The sequence below is a fragment of the Pituophis catenifer genome, unplaced genomic scaffold (assembly GCF_029215685.1).
Source record: "Pituophis catenifer annectens isolate HBS135680 unplaced genomic scaffold, rPitCat1.0.hap2 SCAF_10, whole genome shotgun sequence".
Lineage (NCBI taxonomy): Eukaryota > Metazoa > Chordata > Lepidosauria > Squamata > Colubridae > Pituophis > Pituophis catenifer.
Genome location: NW_027256890.1, coordinates 28906852 through 28924668, shown reverse-complemented (window position 1 = coordinate 28924668; position 17817 = coordinate 28906852). Strand labels below are relative to the sequence as shown.

Here is a 17817-nt window from a genome sequence, read left to right as displayed (position 1 = left end):
TGCGAACTGGCTGAATCCAACCACTGAATTCATCCCATATCAAAAAAATACTCAGTTTCTTCTTTATCCTTAATAGTGAGCGTTAATCTATCCATTTCTGCACATTCTAATGTTTTCTTAATTACATTCCCTTCAGACGGAATCCATGGGACACGGTGGCTCAGTGGCTAAGATGCTGAGCTTGTCGATCGAAAGGTCGGCAGTTCAGCAGTTCGAATCCCTAGCGCCGCGTAACGGGGTGAGCTCCCGTTACTTGTCCCAGCTTCTGCCAATCTAACAGTTCGAAAGCACATAAAATATGCAAGTAGAAAAAATAGGGACCACCTTTGTTGGGAAGGTAACAGTGTTCCATACGCCTTTGGCGTTAAGTCATGCTGGCCACATGACCACAGAGACGTCCTCGGACAGTACTGGCTTGTCAGCTTTGAAACGGAGAGGAGCACCGCCCCCTAGAGTCAGGAACGACTAGCGCACATGTGCAAGGGGAACCTTTACCTTTACAGACAGATTCTCATAATTTTTCCATTGCTGTGCATATACAATTCTAGTTGTTTTTCTGTTTTTCCTCATGCAGGCTGGAGCCCCCCTTGCCGAGAGTGGCTATTCTGCACCCCTCAAGGTGAAGACTTAGGGCTTAATTGTGAAAGTTTAAAACTTAAAAGTTTGCTGCAAAGAAAAGACAGGCCTGGAAGCGCTCTGTAAACTTTCTCCCCATTGTGTTTTCCTAGCCCAAAACCCACAGCTTCAAAACCCACAGCTTCTCGGCCCCCACCAAGTGCATGCGCTGTACCTCGCTGATGGTTGGACTGGTTCGGCAAGGCCTGGCTTGTGAGGGTGAGTGGCATCTTTTGGGGCACAAAACATGGGGAGGAGGGCGGGGGGGGGGGAAAGGAAAGGGAGGGGCAGGTTGGGAAAGACTCCCGTCTGGAGTTTCCAAAACACACAGACCAACACTTTATAACGGCAATCCTGTTTAACACATTTTCATTTTGGTGCATGAGGACTAGAAACTTAATTCGATTGCCAGAGTACAGACCCTAGCTCAATTAAAAGTCAGGGAAATGATTTCCCAGCAGCCTGCACCAATGGTAGTTTTTCACCTACAACTTAGCTATGATGTACATCAAAAGGTTTTGGGCGATCTCAGCCAAAATGATGATTGTCTGAGGAATTCTGGGAGTTGAAGTCCACACATCTTAAAGGGCCATTTCAACCAGTACAGTGGCTGTCTGGGGAATTCTGGGAGTTGAAATCCACACTGATTAACAGTTAGTACAATTAATCAGTGCAATCACTTCCCTCCAGAAGTTGTGAATGCTCCAACACTGGAAGTTTTTAAGAAGAGATTGGATAGCCATTGGTCTGAAGTGGTGTAGGGTTTCCTGCCTAGGCAGGGGGTTGGACTAGATTTTTTTCTTTTTATTTGATTTATATGCCGCCCTTCTCCGGAGACTCAGGGCAGCTTACAGTGCGTTAAGCAATAGCCTTCATACTTTTGTATATTTATACAAAGTCAGCTTATTGCCCCCACAAACTGGGTCCTCATTTCACCTACCTTAGAAAGGATGGAAGGCTGAGTCAACCTTGAGCCTGGCGAGATTCGAACCTGCAGTAATTGCAGGCAGCTGGTCTTAATAACAGGGTGCTTTAGACCACTGTACTACCTCCAGGGTCCCTTCCAACTGTTATTCTGTTCTAAACATCTTAAAGGACCATTTCAACCAACACATTGGCTGGCTGGGGAATTCTGGGAGTTGAAGTCCACACATCTTAAAGTTGGTGAGGTTGAGAAACACAGATTGGAAGAGAGGCTGCCCAGCCTCCCCCTGATTTTTGGCCCCTCTAGGACAACACAGTTCTCTTCTTGCAAGGGCTAAGATATTTAAACAGACCAAGAAAATAATTTTTCTCGCTTTTCGCCCTTCTTCTTCAGCCTGCAACTTTGTCTGCCACGTTTCCTGTGCTGCTGGAGCCTCCATCTGCCCCATGCCTCCAGATCAGCTGCAGAAAACCCTGGGGGTGAATCCGGTAAACGGAACCGGCACCGCCTTTGAGGGGTATTTGTCGGTAAGAGACTGGGTTTCCAACCTTGCCTAGGGCAGATCTTGGGAATGGCACTTTTCCAACTTCAGGATTTTAATCCAAAGTTCGGTTGACTTTGAAATAAAGCTAAGGGTTGGCCTGGATGGGACACCACTAAGAGATCCAAGGCTGGACAGGAGTAAACCTTTTCCAGACTGAACATGAAGTAATAGGACAAGAAGTAAGAGGTGGAAGGTGATCAGAGAGCTTCAACATGGAACTAAGCAGAAATTTCCTGACAGTGAGAACCAGGGGTGAAATGTAAAATTTGTTACTACCGGTTCTGTGGGCGTGGCTTGGTGGGGGTGGGTAAAGTGACTGGGTGGGCATGGCCAACTTTTTTTAAAAAAAACTTTTCAAAGCATTTTTTCTAATGTTTTGAAAAGCCTCTGCCGATCAGGCAACTCAGCTGGGATCGTCGGAGACTTTTCAAAGCATTTTTTTTACCACCTCCTCGGCCAAGAGGCTGCAGAAAAAAATGCTTTGAAAAGCCTCTGACTATCCCAGCTGAGCTACGCGATCATCAGAGGCTTTTTTTTTTAACTTTTAAAAGCATTTTTTTTGTCGGAAGAGGTTGTAGAAAAAATGCTTTTAAAAGTAAAAAAAAAAAAAAAAAGCCTCTGACGATCGTGCAGCTCAGCTGGGCATGGTGGGGGGACGCAGGGAGTTTTGCTACCAGTTTCCGAACCACCTCACGCCATCGCTACCGGATTGGGCAATCCGGTCCAAACCGGGAGCATTTCACCCCTGGTAAGAACAATTAACCGTTGGAATAGCTTCCCTCCGGAAGTTGTGGGTGCTCCAACACTGGAGGCTTTTAAGAAAATATTGGACATCCATTTGTCAGGAATGGGAAAGGGTCTCCTGCCTTGGGTAGCGGGTTGGACTAGAAGACCTCTAGTTCCATGTTCTATCTAAGTGGATCTTCTGCCCTGCAGGAATGAAAATATTTCCTGGACTTGCACCTGCTACTCTGGGCAAGACAAATTTGCCTGTTTCTCTTTTTATCCAAAGGTACCCAAGCCCTCCGGGGTAAGAAAGGGTTGGCAGAAGGCCTTCGTGGTTATCAGCGACTTCAAGATTTTCCTCTTCGATGCCTCAGAAGGGAAGATCTCTCAAGGTGTCATGCATGTCACAGATATGCGGTGAGTATATCCATGATGGGGAATCCTGGGAGTTGAAGTCCATCTATTTTAAAGAATGCTGGCTGGGGAATTCTGGGAGTTGAAGTCCACCCAACTTCAAATTGCCAAGTTTGAGAAGCTCTGGGTTAGATTTTTGGCTGTCTGGTTAGGTATCAACCCAGCGATGATTCGTAGGGTGGCTCAGAGGAATATAAAGCTTGGGTCAAATTGATGGGCCAGATATAGGTTCCTGGGATGGAAGGAGAGGTGGTATTCAGCAGGTTCTGACCAGTTCTGGAGAACCGGTAGCGGAAATTTTGAGTAGTTCGGAGAATCGGTAAATACCACCTCTGACTGGCCCCGCCCCCCATTTATTCTCTGCCTCCTGAGTCCCAGCTGATTGGGAGGAAATGGGGATTTTGCAGTAACCTTCCCCTACCATGCCCACCAAGCCATGCCCACCAAGCCAAGCCTTGCCCACAGAACTGGTAGTAAAAAAAATTTGAATCCCACCACTGGATGGAAGTTCCCAACCTCTGTGATGTTACAACCGTTTTCTCTACTCACTGATGCTAAAAAGATGTTGGGACTCTAGAAAGAGTGCAGATAAGAACAACAGAGATTATTGGGGGCCTGGAAATTAAAACATACGAAGAACAGTTGCAGAAATTGGTTATGGCTAGTCTAATGGAAAGAAGGACTAGGGGTGACATGATAGCAGTCTTCCAGTACTTGAGGGGCTGCCACAAAGAGGAGGGGGTCAACTTATTCTCCAAAGCGCTTGTGTCAGCGTTTCGACGCTGGCATAGAGAGCAGAGAGAGAGAGAGAGAGAGAGAGAGATAAGCTCTGAACTTCTGCCTGCTAAATCCCTTTGAAGCTCGGTCTCCATGGAAATGAAGGGGGGGGAGACATTCCTGGGAAATGACGAGGAAAAGAAGTCTGAAGAATGACTTGGAAGATAGCCAATGAGAAGCAGAGATTTGGGGATCAAAAAGGGAGGGATTGGGGGGCAAAAGGTCAGTCTCGTCCGCATCGAGTCATGATCCGGTGGCTGTGCTCAATTAAAGAAAAGATTTCCTTAAAGATTGGCAGTTTGGAAATTCATTTTATTTTGAGATAGCATCGAAGTCTGACAGCCTGAAGGCAAGACAAGAAACAATGGATGGAAACCAATCAAGCAACTTAGAACTAAGGAGGGATTTTCTAACAGTGGGAACAATTAATCAGTGAAATGATTTATCTTAATAAGTTGTAGGTGCTCCATCACTGGAGGTTTTCAAGAAGAGACTGGACAGCCATTTGTCTAAAATGGTACAAGGTCTCCTGCTTGAGCAAGGAGAAGATCTCCGGGGTCCCTTCCAACTCTATTATTCTGTTAGTCACTACTCAAAAGGAACTAGGTAGAATTTTTTTTCTCACCCGTTTTTTATCCCGGCGACAGGGATGAGCAGTTTTCCGTGGCTCCTGTCCTGGCCTCCGATGTCATCCACGCCAGCAATAAAGATGTGCCATGTATCTTTCGGGTAAGAATCAGAAGGGACGAGAGAAGCCCAGTGTCCAGGCCTTGCTGATGTTTCAAGTTATGGTTAGTGCAAGACCTAAGAGCAATGAACGAGATCTGTTGAGCGGCCAACGAGGCTCCCTCAGCTCAAAGATAGCAGGAATCCTAAACGGAGGTTTCTCCACAAGAGGCAGCTGCTGAGGCCCTTTTCGTCACCAAGGGACTGTTTTTGAGGACTAAAGCTCAAAAAAAGGGGGTCTATGCCAGGTTTTGGGGGAAAGAGCCTCTGAAAAAGCAGGATTTGAAAATGTCTGAAGGCAGTACGGTCAAAAAAAAAGTTATATGGCGGCCGCAAGGAGGTGTTCAAAGCCCCAACTGTTTTTTGACATTCAAATTTTTATTAGCTTATCAAAATAGCAAATACCAAGAAAAATGAAAATAATGGGAAAGTGGGGGAGGGAAAGGGGAAGAGGAAAACGCGTATGGTAAAAGAGAAAAGAGAGAAAAAAGACTTCTGACTTCTTTTAGCACAACAGAATAAGCCTTACCTCAGCTTTTTACTTTTCCAAGACACTATATACAGGTAGTCCTCGACTTACAACCACAATTGAGCCTCAAATTTCTGTTGCTAAGCGAAACATTTGTTGAGTGCTGCCTCGTTTTACGACCTTTTCTGCCACTGTTGTTGAGTGAATCACTGCAGTTGTGAAGTTAGCAACAGGGTTGTTAAGTGAACCTGGCTTCCCCATTGATTTTGCTTGCCAGAAGGTCACAAAAGGGGATTACATGACCCCAGGACACTGCAACCGTCATAAATATGAATCAGTTGCCAAGCAATCTGAATTTCGATCGTGTATCCACAGAGATGCTGCAATGGTCATAAGTGTCAAAACGAGTCACTTAAGTCACTGTTTTCAGTGCCGTTGTAACTTTGAACGGTCACTAAATGGACTGTTGTAACTGGAAGACTATCTGTATATACTAGCCATTTCTATAGCAACAGGCAAAAAGTTGTTGTGGCCCGTCGGCTGCCAGCAGAGCTAGCTGCAGAGTCAGACGAGGAGGAGGTTGAGGCGGCTTCGGAGCCTTTGGGAGGCTGATAAGGAAACAGCAGCAGAGACAGAGAGGCAGAGCTGGGGCCTTCCGTCCTCCTCCAGATGGAGAGGCAGCTCTCTTCGGGGCCTGAGCTGAGTGAGGGGGAGGAATAGATGGGGCCCGTCCCAGATGCACATATGCATAGAGAGGAAAGGAGAGGAGAGGAGAGCAAAGGAAAGCAATAAGCCGGCTCTCAGGGAAAAGCAGAAGTATTATTGATTGATTGATTTATTTAATTTGTATACCGCCCTTCTCCAACAGGACTCAGGGCGGTGAACAGCCATGGTAAAACATAACATATAAAATTTAAAAGCAGTTTAAAAAACATTAAATAATTTTGGCTATCCATTTAAAACAACCCGGATTAAAACCAATTACAAATTAAAACCGAAGGGATGGGATCAAGCCAGCCCGGCTAGGTGAAAAAGATGTGTTTTCAGGGCCCGACAAAAAGTCCGGAGGTCTGGTATCGGGCGTATCTCTGGGGTAGGTCGTTCCAGAGGGTGGGTGCCACCACAGAGAAGGCTCTCCCCCTGGGGGTCGCCAGCCGACATTGTTTGGCTGACGGCACCCTGAGGAGTCCCTCTCTGTGGGAGCGTACTGGCCGGTGGGAGGCTATTGGTGGCAGAAGGCGGTCTCGTAAATACCCCGGCCCTAAGCCATGGAGCTCTTTAAAGGTGGTCACCAACACCTTGAAGCGCACCCTGAAGACCACAGGAAGCCAGTGCAGCTCGCGCAGGAGAGGTGTCACATGGGAGCACCCCATCGCTCCCATAATCCCCCGCGCGGCCGCATTCTGGACCAACTGGAGCCTCCGGGTGTACCCCAAGGAGAGCCCCATGTAGAGAGCATTGCAGTAGTAGATGCTAGCCAGCCCCTCCCTGGCTGGGAAATATATAGGAGGGGTTTGAGAGTGGTCCATTGTCACAGACAACTGTTCGTTTCTAGTATACAGCAAGTAATTTGGATTTCTTGGCCAGAACCAGGTTTGTTGGGATTCATTATGTTTGATTTTTTTTGTTTATCCCTGTGAATAAAAGGACTGTTACTGCCCTGTTATTAAAAAGGGGGGGGGGTTGTTTTACTCAGAAGTAAACATCTTGTCACTACTTGCGAAGGCTGGGTCAGAACCAGGGGTGAAATCCAGCAGGTTCTGGAGAACCGGTAGCGGAAATTTTGAGTAGTTCGGAGAACCAGCAAATACCATCTCTGGCTGGCCCCAGAGTGGGGAGGGAATGGGGATTTTGCAGTATCCTTCCCCTGGACTGGGGAGGGAATGGGGATTTTGCAGTATCCTTCCCCTGGAATGGGGTTGGAATGAGGATTTTGCAATATTCCTCCCCTGCCATGCCCACCAAGCCACACCACACCCACCAAGCCACACCCACAGAACCAGTAGTAAAAAAATTAGGATTTCACCACTGGTTTTTCACCTCAACACGAAGTCCAGGAGTGGCCCCAGCTGTTTTTAATGTGCGTCCAGATTTGTCCGAGTTCCTGCATGCAGTCTGGCTCCTTCTCTCTTGTAGCGTCCAGCCGGGCACCGGCTGGCGTCCTGCTTGCTCACCCCATTCCTTCCACAGGTGACGTCCACTCAACTCTCCTGCCCTCCCACCACCAGCTCCATGCTCTTCCTGGCCGACAGCGAGGCGGAGATGCGGAGGTGGACGCAGGTGCTGAGCGAGCTGCAGCAGCTGCTGCGACAGAACCGGCACTCCGACCGGGCAGTCTACGTGCTGAAGGAGGCCTACGACAACGGGCTGCCCTTCATCCCGCACACCCTCTCGGCCGCAATCATAGGTGCTGCCTGAAATTACGGTTCTGGGGGTCGGAGTGGGTGGATCTCGTCTGCTCCACCAGTCCATTGTCTCTGGAGCAGGGACAATGGCCTTGATTTGTGGTGGAGCACACGCGGGGTCTCCAACCTTTCCAGCGTTACGGACTGGCGGGGTGGGGGAGGGAATGGTTGGGTGCAAGCATTGGGAGCGGGCACTTGCATGCACAGCTCCATTTACATGAGTGGTGGATGCACGTGTGCGCCACTTGTGCAAATGGAGCTTCCCACCCAAACACGAGTGTTGCAATATTTTCAGGATCAGACTCAATAAAGATAGTAGAAGTTATAGGTTTAAATATAATTCTCTTTAATCATAATAGGCATTCTATATTCGCTGAATATTCAAGATAGAAGCAAGGAAAATGGGGAGGATGGCTCCTTTTATATACAAGGGGCGGAGCCAGGAATGGGAGTGGTAAAATATGAATACATTAAAGCTCAAGTAATAAGTTAACCCCTGATGTTCCATATATACATTATTTACACATTAGAGAATAAGGCATTTACATCTGACAAATCCCCCTCTAAATGCCGGTTCGTTATACAACACCAGTTACATTCAGATTCAGGACAATATAATACATATAATTTAGAAGTTAAATATTTGTGTTGTTTAGAAGGTAAGGGTTTTGTTAATATGTCAGCTAATTGTTCAGAAGTATCACAATGTATTGCTTTGATGAATCCGTCTTGAGATAGTTGTCTCACGTGCTTAAATTTTATATCAATATGCCTGGACCTTTGTCCAATTGCATCGGATCTAGAAATTTCAATGGCCGCTTTGTTATCTTCATGCATAATAAATGGTAAAGTAGGTTTCTTCCAAACATCTGTGATCAAATCATTAAACCATACAAGGTTATTTGCAGCTTTAGACAAGCAAACATATTCTGCTTCTGTGGTAGAGGTGGCTACCAGTTCTTGTTTACCAGTATACCAGTAAACTGGACAATCGTTCAATAGAAAAACATAACCAGAGGTACTCTTTCTGCATGATGTATCACCAGCCCAATCTGCATCAGCATAACAAGTAATTTTTGGTTCTTTGTCATTATTGGGTTCCAATATTAAACAAAAATCTAATGTACTTTTCAGATATCTTAAAATTCTTTTGACAGCTTCCCAATGATACAAGGTTGGTTTGCTAACATATCTTGACAATAAATTGAGAGGTAATGCAATATCTGGCCTAGTCCAATTAGATATATAAAGGAGTGAACCTATAACTGATCTGTAAAATGTGTTGTCTTTAAACTCAGGGGAAGATTCACCATTGTTTCTAAGAAAATCAGTTTGCATAGGTGTGTCACATGTTTTGGCATTATTTAAGTTACATTTGTTTAGGAGTTCAATGATTTTATCTTTTTGAGTAAGTTTGAATCCCCTTTTTGTTTTGTTAATTTGTACACCAAGGTATTTATTCACTCTACCTAGTGATTTCAATGAGAAGTGTTCGTTTAACTTATTTACAAAGATTTCCCTGCTCTCTTTATGCTTTCCAATATATAAAATATCATCCACATAAATTAATACAAATTCAATATGATCATTACTCTTTTTTACAAAGAAACAGTTATCAGCAGTGGTGGCGTTGAAATCCATGGTCTTTAGTACCTTTACCAAACAATCGTACCATCTTTTGCCAGATTGCTTCAATCCGTACAGACTCTTATTTAGTAACCAAATTTCGTTCTTATTAGTGTATTGACTGTGTGGTGCTCTTACATATATTTCCTTATCTAATTTTGCATGTAAGTATGCAGTCTGTATGTCATATTGAAACACGTCTAGATTGAGTGCAGATGCTACTACAAGAGCTGTTTTGACACTCTCTGTTCTCACAGTGGGTGAATATGTGTCAGTATAGTCTTCTGGATATTTTTGTGCATAACCTTGTGCAACTAGTCTGGCCTTGTATAAGGTATTACCTCCTTCTAAATTCTTAATTTTATAAATCCACCTGGTACCTATAATTGTTTTATCCTTAGGTGCGATCGCAGGTGTGAATACATTTAATCCTTGTAAACTTTTCATTTCTTTTTCCATAGCTAGTTCCCATTTTTCTCTTTCTTCACGGGGAAGTTTCAATACTTCCTCATATGTATTAGGTGTTATTTGTTCTCCATCCATATGCATAATATAATCTTTGTATTTATTTGGTATTTGGTTTCTATTATTTCTAATATTTCTTTCAGGTTTGCTATGGTTGTCATGCAAATATCTGGCTTCCTTTTTTGTTAATGTGTCTGTCTTTATTTTATGCTGACTATTTGTCCAAGTTTTGGTTTTGTTCTTACTTTTGTTAATATTTTGATTTTCTGTTGTTCCTTCCTCGCAAGATATATTATCTTTGCTTTTATTAGGAAAAATTTCATTAAGGTGCAACTTAGACCAATTGGCCTGCTCATGAAACACAGCTGTTCTGGATACTATAAATTTGTTATTATTATCGATGAATCTGTACCCTTTGGTTCCAGTTTCGTATCCCATGAATCTTAATCTCCTGGATACGTTTTCTCCCTTTCTCCTCAATTGTTTAGGTATGTGCACGTCTGCAGTAACTCCAAATATGTGCATGTGTGCTAATTTAGGTTTTCTATTGTACATCACCTCATATGGTGTCTTATTCACAATACTGGACCATGTTCTATTTTGAGTGTAATTTGAATAATGTAAGGCTTCTGACCAAAATTGTTTGCCTAAACCAGCATCCTCTAATGTGCATCTAATCATGGTTTGTAGTGTGGAGTTCTTTCTCTCTGCAATCCCATTTTGAAAGGCAGAAAATGGATTGGACGTGAAATGTAGCATCCCTCTATCCTTTAACCATTGGGAGAATTCTTTAGACATGAATTCACATCCCCTATCTGTCATAATTTGTTTTATTCTGATATTATGTTGTGTTTCTACGCGTTTGTAGAATTCCTTAAATTTCTGAAAGGTTTCATCCTTGTGCTTTAATGTGTAAACAAAACCATAGCGACTGTAATCATCCACTATTGTTAGGAAGTAACGTTTTCTATAGGTAATTGATGGAGTTAATGGACCAACTAAGTCCATATGTACCAAATCAAAAATATTGTTAGTTGATCTGTTAGATTTTTTTGGTCTAGGACTGGTTTTTAGTTTGGTGGATTTACATACTGAGCATTCTAAATAATTTTCACAATTTTTTATTTTTACACCTTCTGCGTGTTCAGTCATTTTTTGTACTACAGGAAAGCTAGCATGTCCTAACTTCCTATGTAAGATATGAGCACACTCATCATGAATTGGTTTACCTATTTTTGGTTTCTTCTCATTGTGTGTATTTTTGTTATCATGAGTTATTTTACATTCATCATTGTCACTGTTACTGACATTTTCATCATCTGCTTCAATACAATCTTCCATATTTGAATCAATGTTATGTAACCATCTTTCTTTGGTTATCAGATAGGGTAGACCCCCTTTTATCATCACAGTGCCTACATTTGTTTTGTTCTTTTCTATAGTTGCTTTCCCCTTTGAGAAAACTATATTGATGTCAGATTCTCTGCTTAGTTTTATAGCACTTAGTATGTTGTGAGGTATTTCTGGGATTAATAATACCCCCTCTATTTTCCCTAAACCAGGCAAGGTCACATTTCCTCTGCCTAATACTTGAACCTTTTCTTGATTAGCTACCTTTATCACAAACTTATCTTCTGTAAATGAAGATAATATACTTTTGTTATTAGTGGTGTGATTTGTTGCACCAGAATCAATAAGCCAATTATTGTTCTCATCTTGTTGTGTTTTGGTGCTGTCTTGTTTATTTAGCCCATTTAGTGACCCAGATTTTCTCTCTTTTGAATTTTCTCTACCCCCTCTACTTTCTCTGTAGTTTGGTGGACTTCTATATTTGTGTCTATCTGTGGAAGATTGTCTGTAATTGTATTTGCTCCTATATTCTGGCCTATGTCTCTCCCTTGGGACTTTGGGACAGTCTCTTCTACTGTGTTCCCTGGATCCACAATTGTGGCATCTAAAGGCTTCATTATATTTATCTTGAAAGACTACTTTCCTAAAAGATTTGTGTTCTGTTTGGTTACTGGAACGATTTTTTCTTGAATTGTCTTCTGCTATCAATTTGTTAGATAGACTTTCTATTGATAAATATCCCAAATTAATGGTATCTAAGTGTGACATAAAGCTATCCCATGATGGATCAAGTGAATTGATAATAACACTTTTCATAGTTTGATCTGAAATCACTTCCCCCCTCAATTGCAGCTCAGCTCTTATTTTGTTTAGATTTATCAAATGTTCACTTATAGAAACCCCTGGTTTCACTCTAGAAGAAAAGAAATCCTTAGACATTCTTGTGGTTGTGGCTACGCTATCGCTGTGAAATAGATTAAACATGCATTGAATTATTTCTGATACAGTTAGGTTTGGTTTGATGCTATGATACATTGCAGGAGACACGCTAGAAATTATTATGAAAAATGCTCTATGATGTAAACAGTCTATTTTTAAAGTCCAAGGTCTTCTTGGAGGACTAGTTATAAAGAATAGTAAATTTTCTTTCATAAAAATAACCTGAAGCTGTTGGTACCACTCTTGTAAATTAATGCCATCAACTCTAAGTTTTGGGAAGTCACTGGGTAAGTTCCCCACATTATTTTGTCCATTACTTACAACCTGAGGCAGTCCGTGGTCTCTCAAGTGCAGGAAATTACAGAACGGCATTGGGATGCTTGTAACGAGTCTGCGCGGTTCTCTGGCCAGTTCAAGTCTTTCGGAGCCGTCTACGTAGTTTTGCACATGCGCGTTGCTCATTTCTTCTTTGGCGCCGTTGTGGAAGGTTCTCTCCATTTCAGCTCTCTCGATCCGCTCCTCTTCAGATGAGTCGGTCTCTGGCTCGGTTTTTGGGGCTTTGGTGATGGCGGCGGTTCTTCTCTTTCTCTTGTGTGTGCTGGCACTCGATTCTGTCTGCGGTGTAGGGCGGAATCGGCATGGCTCTCTGGGCTCGGGTGTCGTCGTTTTCGAAGTCAGGATGGGAGCGTGCAGGTCTTGAGTTGTCGGTTTGATTTCTTGCTTCTTCGTCGATGTCTTGGAGATTTTCAATCTTGGCCCAAAAGCAGCAAAAAGCGTTTTCATTGCTGACTCTACTTGAGACTTTGTTAAATCGTCTTCACTTTCTGATTTTGGTTCATCTGAAGAGTTTGAGACTTCTTTTTCACTTTCTTCGTCTGATAGCGTTTTTCGCGCCAGAAATTTTGAACTGAGCGTTTTGATTGGCTCTGCTTCACTCTCTTTTGAAGTTCGTTGAAACCAAGATGGCTGCCGTTCAAAATTTCGCGCGGGGTCACATCTTTTCTTTTTTACAACTATTTTCTCAGTAGTCATTTCACTCACAGTTTTTTGATCTTTGGGTTTTTCTTTAATGATGTTTTTCTCTCTCGCTGCTCCGCTGTTCCTCAGCATCTCCTGGAGGTCCGCGATGAGGCTTTCATCATTCTTTTGGCTTTTTAGTATTTTTAATATTTCTGACCTGAGTTCGTTATTTTCTATCTCGATTTCTTCCTGGTCGTTATTTTCACTCATCAGTTCTTCTTCTTCAGTGGTGTATTCTTCGGATTCTCTCGAAATCGCATTAGTGGATTCGTTGATCATCTCTTGATCAGTTTCTATTTCTTTGCTGTAGGCCCTGGTGTTGGGCCTATCTTTCTTGGACATTTTTAATTACTTATTGAGTCAATTAACCATCCTCTGCTACCAGCTTGTTGCAATATTTTCAGGATCAGACTCAATAAAGATAGTAGAAGTTATAGGTTTAAATATAATTCTCTTTAATCATAATAGGCATTCTATATTCGCTGAATATTCAAGATAGAAGCAAGGAAAATGGGGAGGATGGCTCCTTTTATATACAAGGGGCGGAGCCAGGAATGGGAGTGGTAAAATATGAATACATTAAAGCTCAAGTAATAAGTTAACCCCTGATGTTCCATATATACATTATTTACACATTAGAGAATAAGGCATTTACATCTGACAACGAGCACGCGCCACTCGTGCAAACGGAGCTTCCCGTGCTCGCCCGCGGCTTGTGTGGTCCGGTTCTGAACTGCCTACAACCTGGTAGCGCAGCCTAGGAGTTGGAGACCCCAGGACTACACTAACTGTAGATGGTGTGTCTTTTTTTGCAGACCGGGAACGGCTCACTCTGGGTACGGATTACGGACTTTTCCTCGTTAATCTCAGGACAAACGGTGAGCTGATCTGAGCTATTTCTCTCTTTCTCTCTCTCTCTTTATTTCTCTCTGTGTGTCTCTCTTTCTCTCTCTTTCTTTCTCTGTCTCTTTCTCTCTTTTCTGTCTCTTTCTGTCTCTCTTTTTCTCTCTTTCTCTCTCTTTCTTTCTCTGTCTCTTTCTCTCTTTTCTGTCTCTTTCTGTCTCTCTTTTTCTCTTTTTTTCTCTCTTTCTGTGTCTTTCTCTGTCTCTGTGTGTCTCTCTTTCTCTGTGTCTCTCTTTCTCTGTGTCTCTCTTTCTTTTCTCTCTGTCTCTCTTTTTCTTTCTCTTTCTGTTTCTCTCTTTTCTGTCTCTCTTTCTGTGTCTCTCTCTCTTTCTTTTTTCTTTCTCTTTCTCTCTCGTGTCCTCTTTCTTTCTTTTCTCTGTCTCTCTCTCTGTGTCTCTTTGTCTCTGTGTCTCTCTTTCTCTGTCTCTCTCTCTCTGTTTCTCTCTGTCTCTCTCTTTTTTCTCTCTGTCTCTTTATTTCTCTGTGTGTGTGTGTGTCTGTCTCTTTCTCTCTCTTTCTCTCCCTCTCCTATTTCTTTCTCTCTCTGTCTGTCTGTCTCTCTTTCTCTGTCTCTCTCTTTCTCTTTGTCTCTCTCCATCTCTGTTTCTCTCGGTGTGTCTCTTTTTCTCTCTTTCTTTTCTCTCTCTGTCTCTCTTTCTGTGTCTCTCTTTACCTCTCTCTCTTTCTCTCTGTGTGTCTCTTTTTCTCTCTCTGTTTCTCTTTCTCTGTATCTCTTTTTCTCTCTTTCTTTTCTCTCTCTGTCTCTCTTTCTGTGTCTCTCTTTACCTCTCTCTCTCTCTTTCTTTCTGTCTCTTTCTCTCTCTGTGTCTCTCTTTTCTCTCTCTCTCTCTCTCTTTCTCTCTCATACAGGCTTAGCACACAGGTTAGTCCTCGACTTCCATCGCTAAGAGGTGAGGTCGTAAAGTGGGTCCCAGTTTGCAACCTTTCTCGCTGAGGTTGTTCACCGAATCACATGGTCATTGAGCAAATCCAAAGTCGCATCGTAAATACATTCTTGGTCGCTACGCATCCCAATTTTGATCATGTGATCGTGGGGCTAGAATGACGGCTATAAGTGCGAGGTCTGGTTGTAAGACCCTCTTTTCAACGCTGTCGTAACTTCCAGCGGTCACTAAGAAAATGGTCCTAAGTAACTCAAGGCCCATAGGAGGTCCTTGACTTACAACTGTTCATTTAGTGACCGTTCGAAGTTACAACAGCACTGAAAAAAGTGACTTACGACCATTGAACACCCTTACGACCGTTGAAGCATTCCCTAAGGTCACGTGATCAAAATTCGGGCACTTGGCATATATCTCGGGATCCTCATTTGTTAACTTTCCCAGCCGGCTTCCGACAAGCAAAGCCAATGGGAAAATCCAGATTTGCTTACAAACACAGGATTCGCTTAACAACAGTGGCAAGAAAGGTTGTAAAATGAGGCACAGCTCATAGAACAACCGCTCGGCTTAGCAAGCGAAGTTTTTCAGCTCCGTTGTGGTCCTAAATCAAGGACTACCTCGATTCGCATTGTGTTCTGAAACTGGCTTGTTCTGCAAAGCTAGAAGCTCAGTTGATTTGGGAAGCCAGCTAAATGGTCCCGCGTGTTTTCGAAGCATCATGGTACAGCGAGTTCCTGATTTACAACCAGCCTTGAGCCGAAAATTCCTGTTGCTAAGCGAGACAGTTGTTAAGTGAATTTTGCCCTGTTTTACGAACTCTCTTGCCATAGTGGTTAAGGGAATCATTGCAGTTGTTGAGTTGTTAAGATAAAAGCCATCGCAACCCTAAGTTGCATTAACAGAGGGATACAATCAAATTCAAATAGAATAGAATAGCAGAGTTGGAAGGGACCTTGGAGGTCTTCTAATCCAACCTCCTGCTTAGGCAGGAAACCCTACACCAGAGGTCTTCAAACTTGGCAGCTTTAAGACTTGTGGACTTCAACTCCCAGAATTATCCAGTCAGCATAGCTGGCTGGAGAATTCTGGGAGTTGAAGTCCACAAGTCTTAAAGCTGCCAAGTTTGAAGACCTCTGCCCTACACCACTTCAGACAAATGGTTATCCAACATGATCAAGGGAGGTACTACTACCACTCTATAAAGCCTTAGTAAGGCCACACCTAGAGTCCTGCATCCAGTTTTGGTCACCACGCTATAAAAAAAGATGTGGAGACTCTAGAAAAGTGCAGAGAAGAGCAACCAGGATGATGAGGGGGCTGGAGGCTCAAACATACGATGGATGGTTGCAGGAACTAGTCTGGAGAAGAGAAGGACCAGGGGAGACAGGAGAGCATCTTCCAGTATTTGAGGGGCTTTTGCAGAGAGGAGGAAGGGGGTCAAGCTATTTTCCTGAAGGCCAGACAAGGAAGAATGGATGAAAACTGATCAAGGAGAGATTCAACCTGGAAATAAGGAGGAGTTTTCTGACAGTGAGAACAATCAACCCATGGGACAGAAGCTGCCTTCAGAAGTTGTGGGAGCTTCATCCCTGGAGGCTTTCAAGAAGAGACTGGACTGCCATCTGTCAGAAATGGTGCAGGGTCTCCTGCTTGGGTTGGGGGGATAAATATCAGATGCCAAGCAGCCAAATTTTGATCACGTGACCATGGGGAAGCTGCAACGGTCCTAAGTGTGAACAACGGTCCTCAGTCGCTTTTTACAGTCCCGTTGTAATTTCGGTCACTGAATGAACAATGGTAGCTTAAGGACTAGCTGTATTTCTTCCTAATGTTGACATCACAATTTTCCTGCTCCTGATTTTCCACTGTTGTGCCCGGAGCTGCCAACCCTTGACCCCGAGCCTTGACCCCTTGTCTCCCCTCCAGATGTGCTGCGGGTGGGCGACTGCCGGCGGGTGCAACTGCTGCTGGTTTCCCCTGAAGTTCAGCTGCTCTCCGTGCTCTGTGGCAAGAACCACGGACTCCGCATCTTCTCGTGGGCGGAGCTGGAGACTCCCGAAGCGCCAGGAACCAAGGTGGTGGAGGCCAAAGGCTGCCAGGCGGTGGCCGTGGGGCTGATCTGCCGCGGCACGACCCCCGTGCTCTGCGTGGCCTGCAAACGCCAGGTCCTGTGCTTCCAGCTGACTGCCACGCACCCGCCCCACCGTCGTATCAAGGAGATCCAAGCGCCGGGATACGTCCAGTGCCTGGATGTTTTGGGGGACCGGCTCTGCGTGGGCTATCCGTCCGGCTTCTCCCTCTACCCTCTGCTCAACGAAGGGTCCCCGGTCAGTCTGCCCCACGCGGACAATGTCCGGGCAACCACCGTGGCCCAGATGGAAGCGTTGAAAGCTGTGGAGGTCAGCCTGAGCGAATTCATCTTGTGCTTCAGCAGTTTCGGACTCTACGTGGACATGCACGGCCACCGCAGCCGTGCCCAGGAGCTGATGTGGCCGGCCGCTCCTCTCAGCTGCTGTGAGTGGGTCGCAGATTTGGAAGAGGGTGCTGGTAGTGGTGGTGGGGGCTTTGGCTGGGGATGATGGGTGTTGTGGTCCCTCCAGGGGTGAAATGCTCCCGGTTCGGACCGGATCGCGCGATCTGGTAGCGATGGGGGCGGGTGGTTCGGAGAAGCGGTAGCAAAAATCCCTGCCCCTCCCCCCCATGCCCAGCTGAGCCGCGCAATCATCAGAGGCTGTTTTTTTTACTTTTAAAAGCATTTTTTCTACAACCTCTTCCGCCGAAAAAATGCTTTTAAAAGTAAAAAAAAAAAAAAGCCTCTGATGATCGCGCGGCTCAGCTGGGATCGTCAGAGGCTTTCAAAAGCATTTTTTTCTGCAACCTCTTAAGGTTGTAGAAAAAATGCTTTTAAAAGTAAAAAAAAAAAGTTGGCCACACCCACTCAGTCACATTACCCCCCACCAAGCCACACCCACAGAACCGGTAGTAACAAATTTTAGATTTCACCCCTGGGT

At 44.2% G+C, this 17817-nt stretch overlaps 1 protein-coding gene across 1 annotated transcript in view; it reads left to right on the top strand.

The window, feature by feature from the left end:
* Positions 1-17817, top strand: part of LOC139322202 (serine/threonine-protein kinase MRCK gamma-like) — a 106981-nt gene that overhangs the window by 73147 nt on the left and 16017 nt on the right. Inside the window, 8 exon segments of the mRNA XM_070951219.1 lie at positions 575-619; positions 729-834; positions 1934-2067; positions 3097-3227; positions 4649-4730; positions 7387-7603; positions 13817-13879; positions 16733-17320. Coding sequence (XP_070807320.1) covers positions 575-619; positions 729-834; positions 1934-2067; positions 3097-3227; positions 4649-4730; positions 7387-7603; positions 13817-13879; positions 16733-17320 — 1366 coding nt within the window.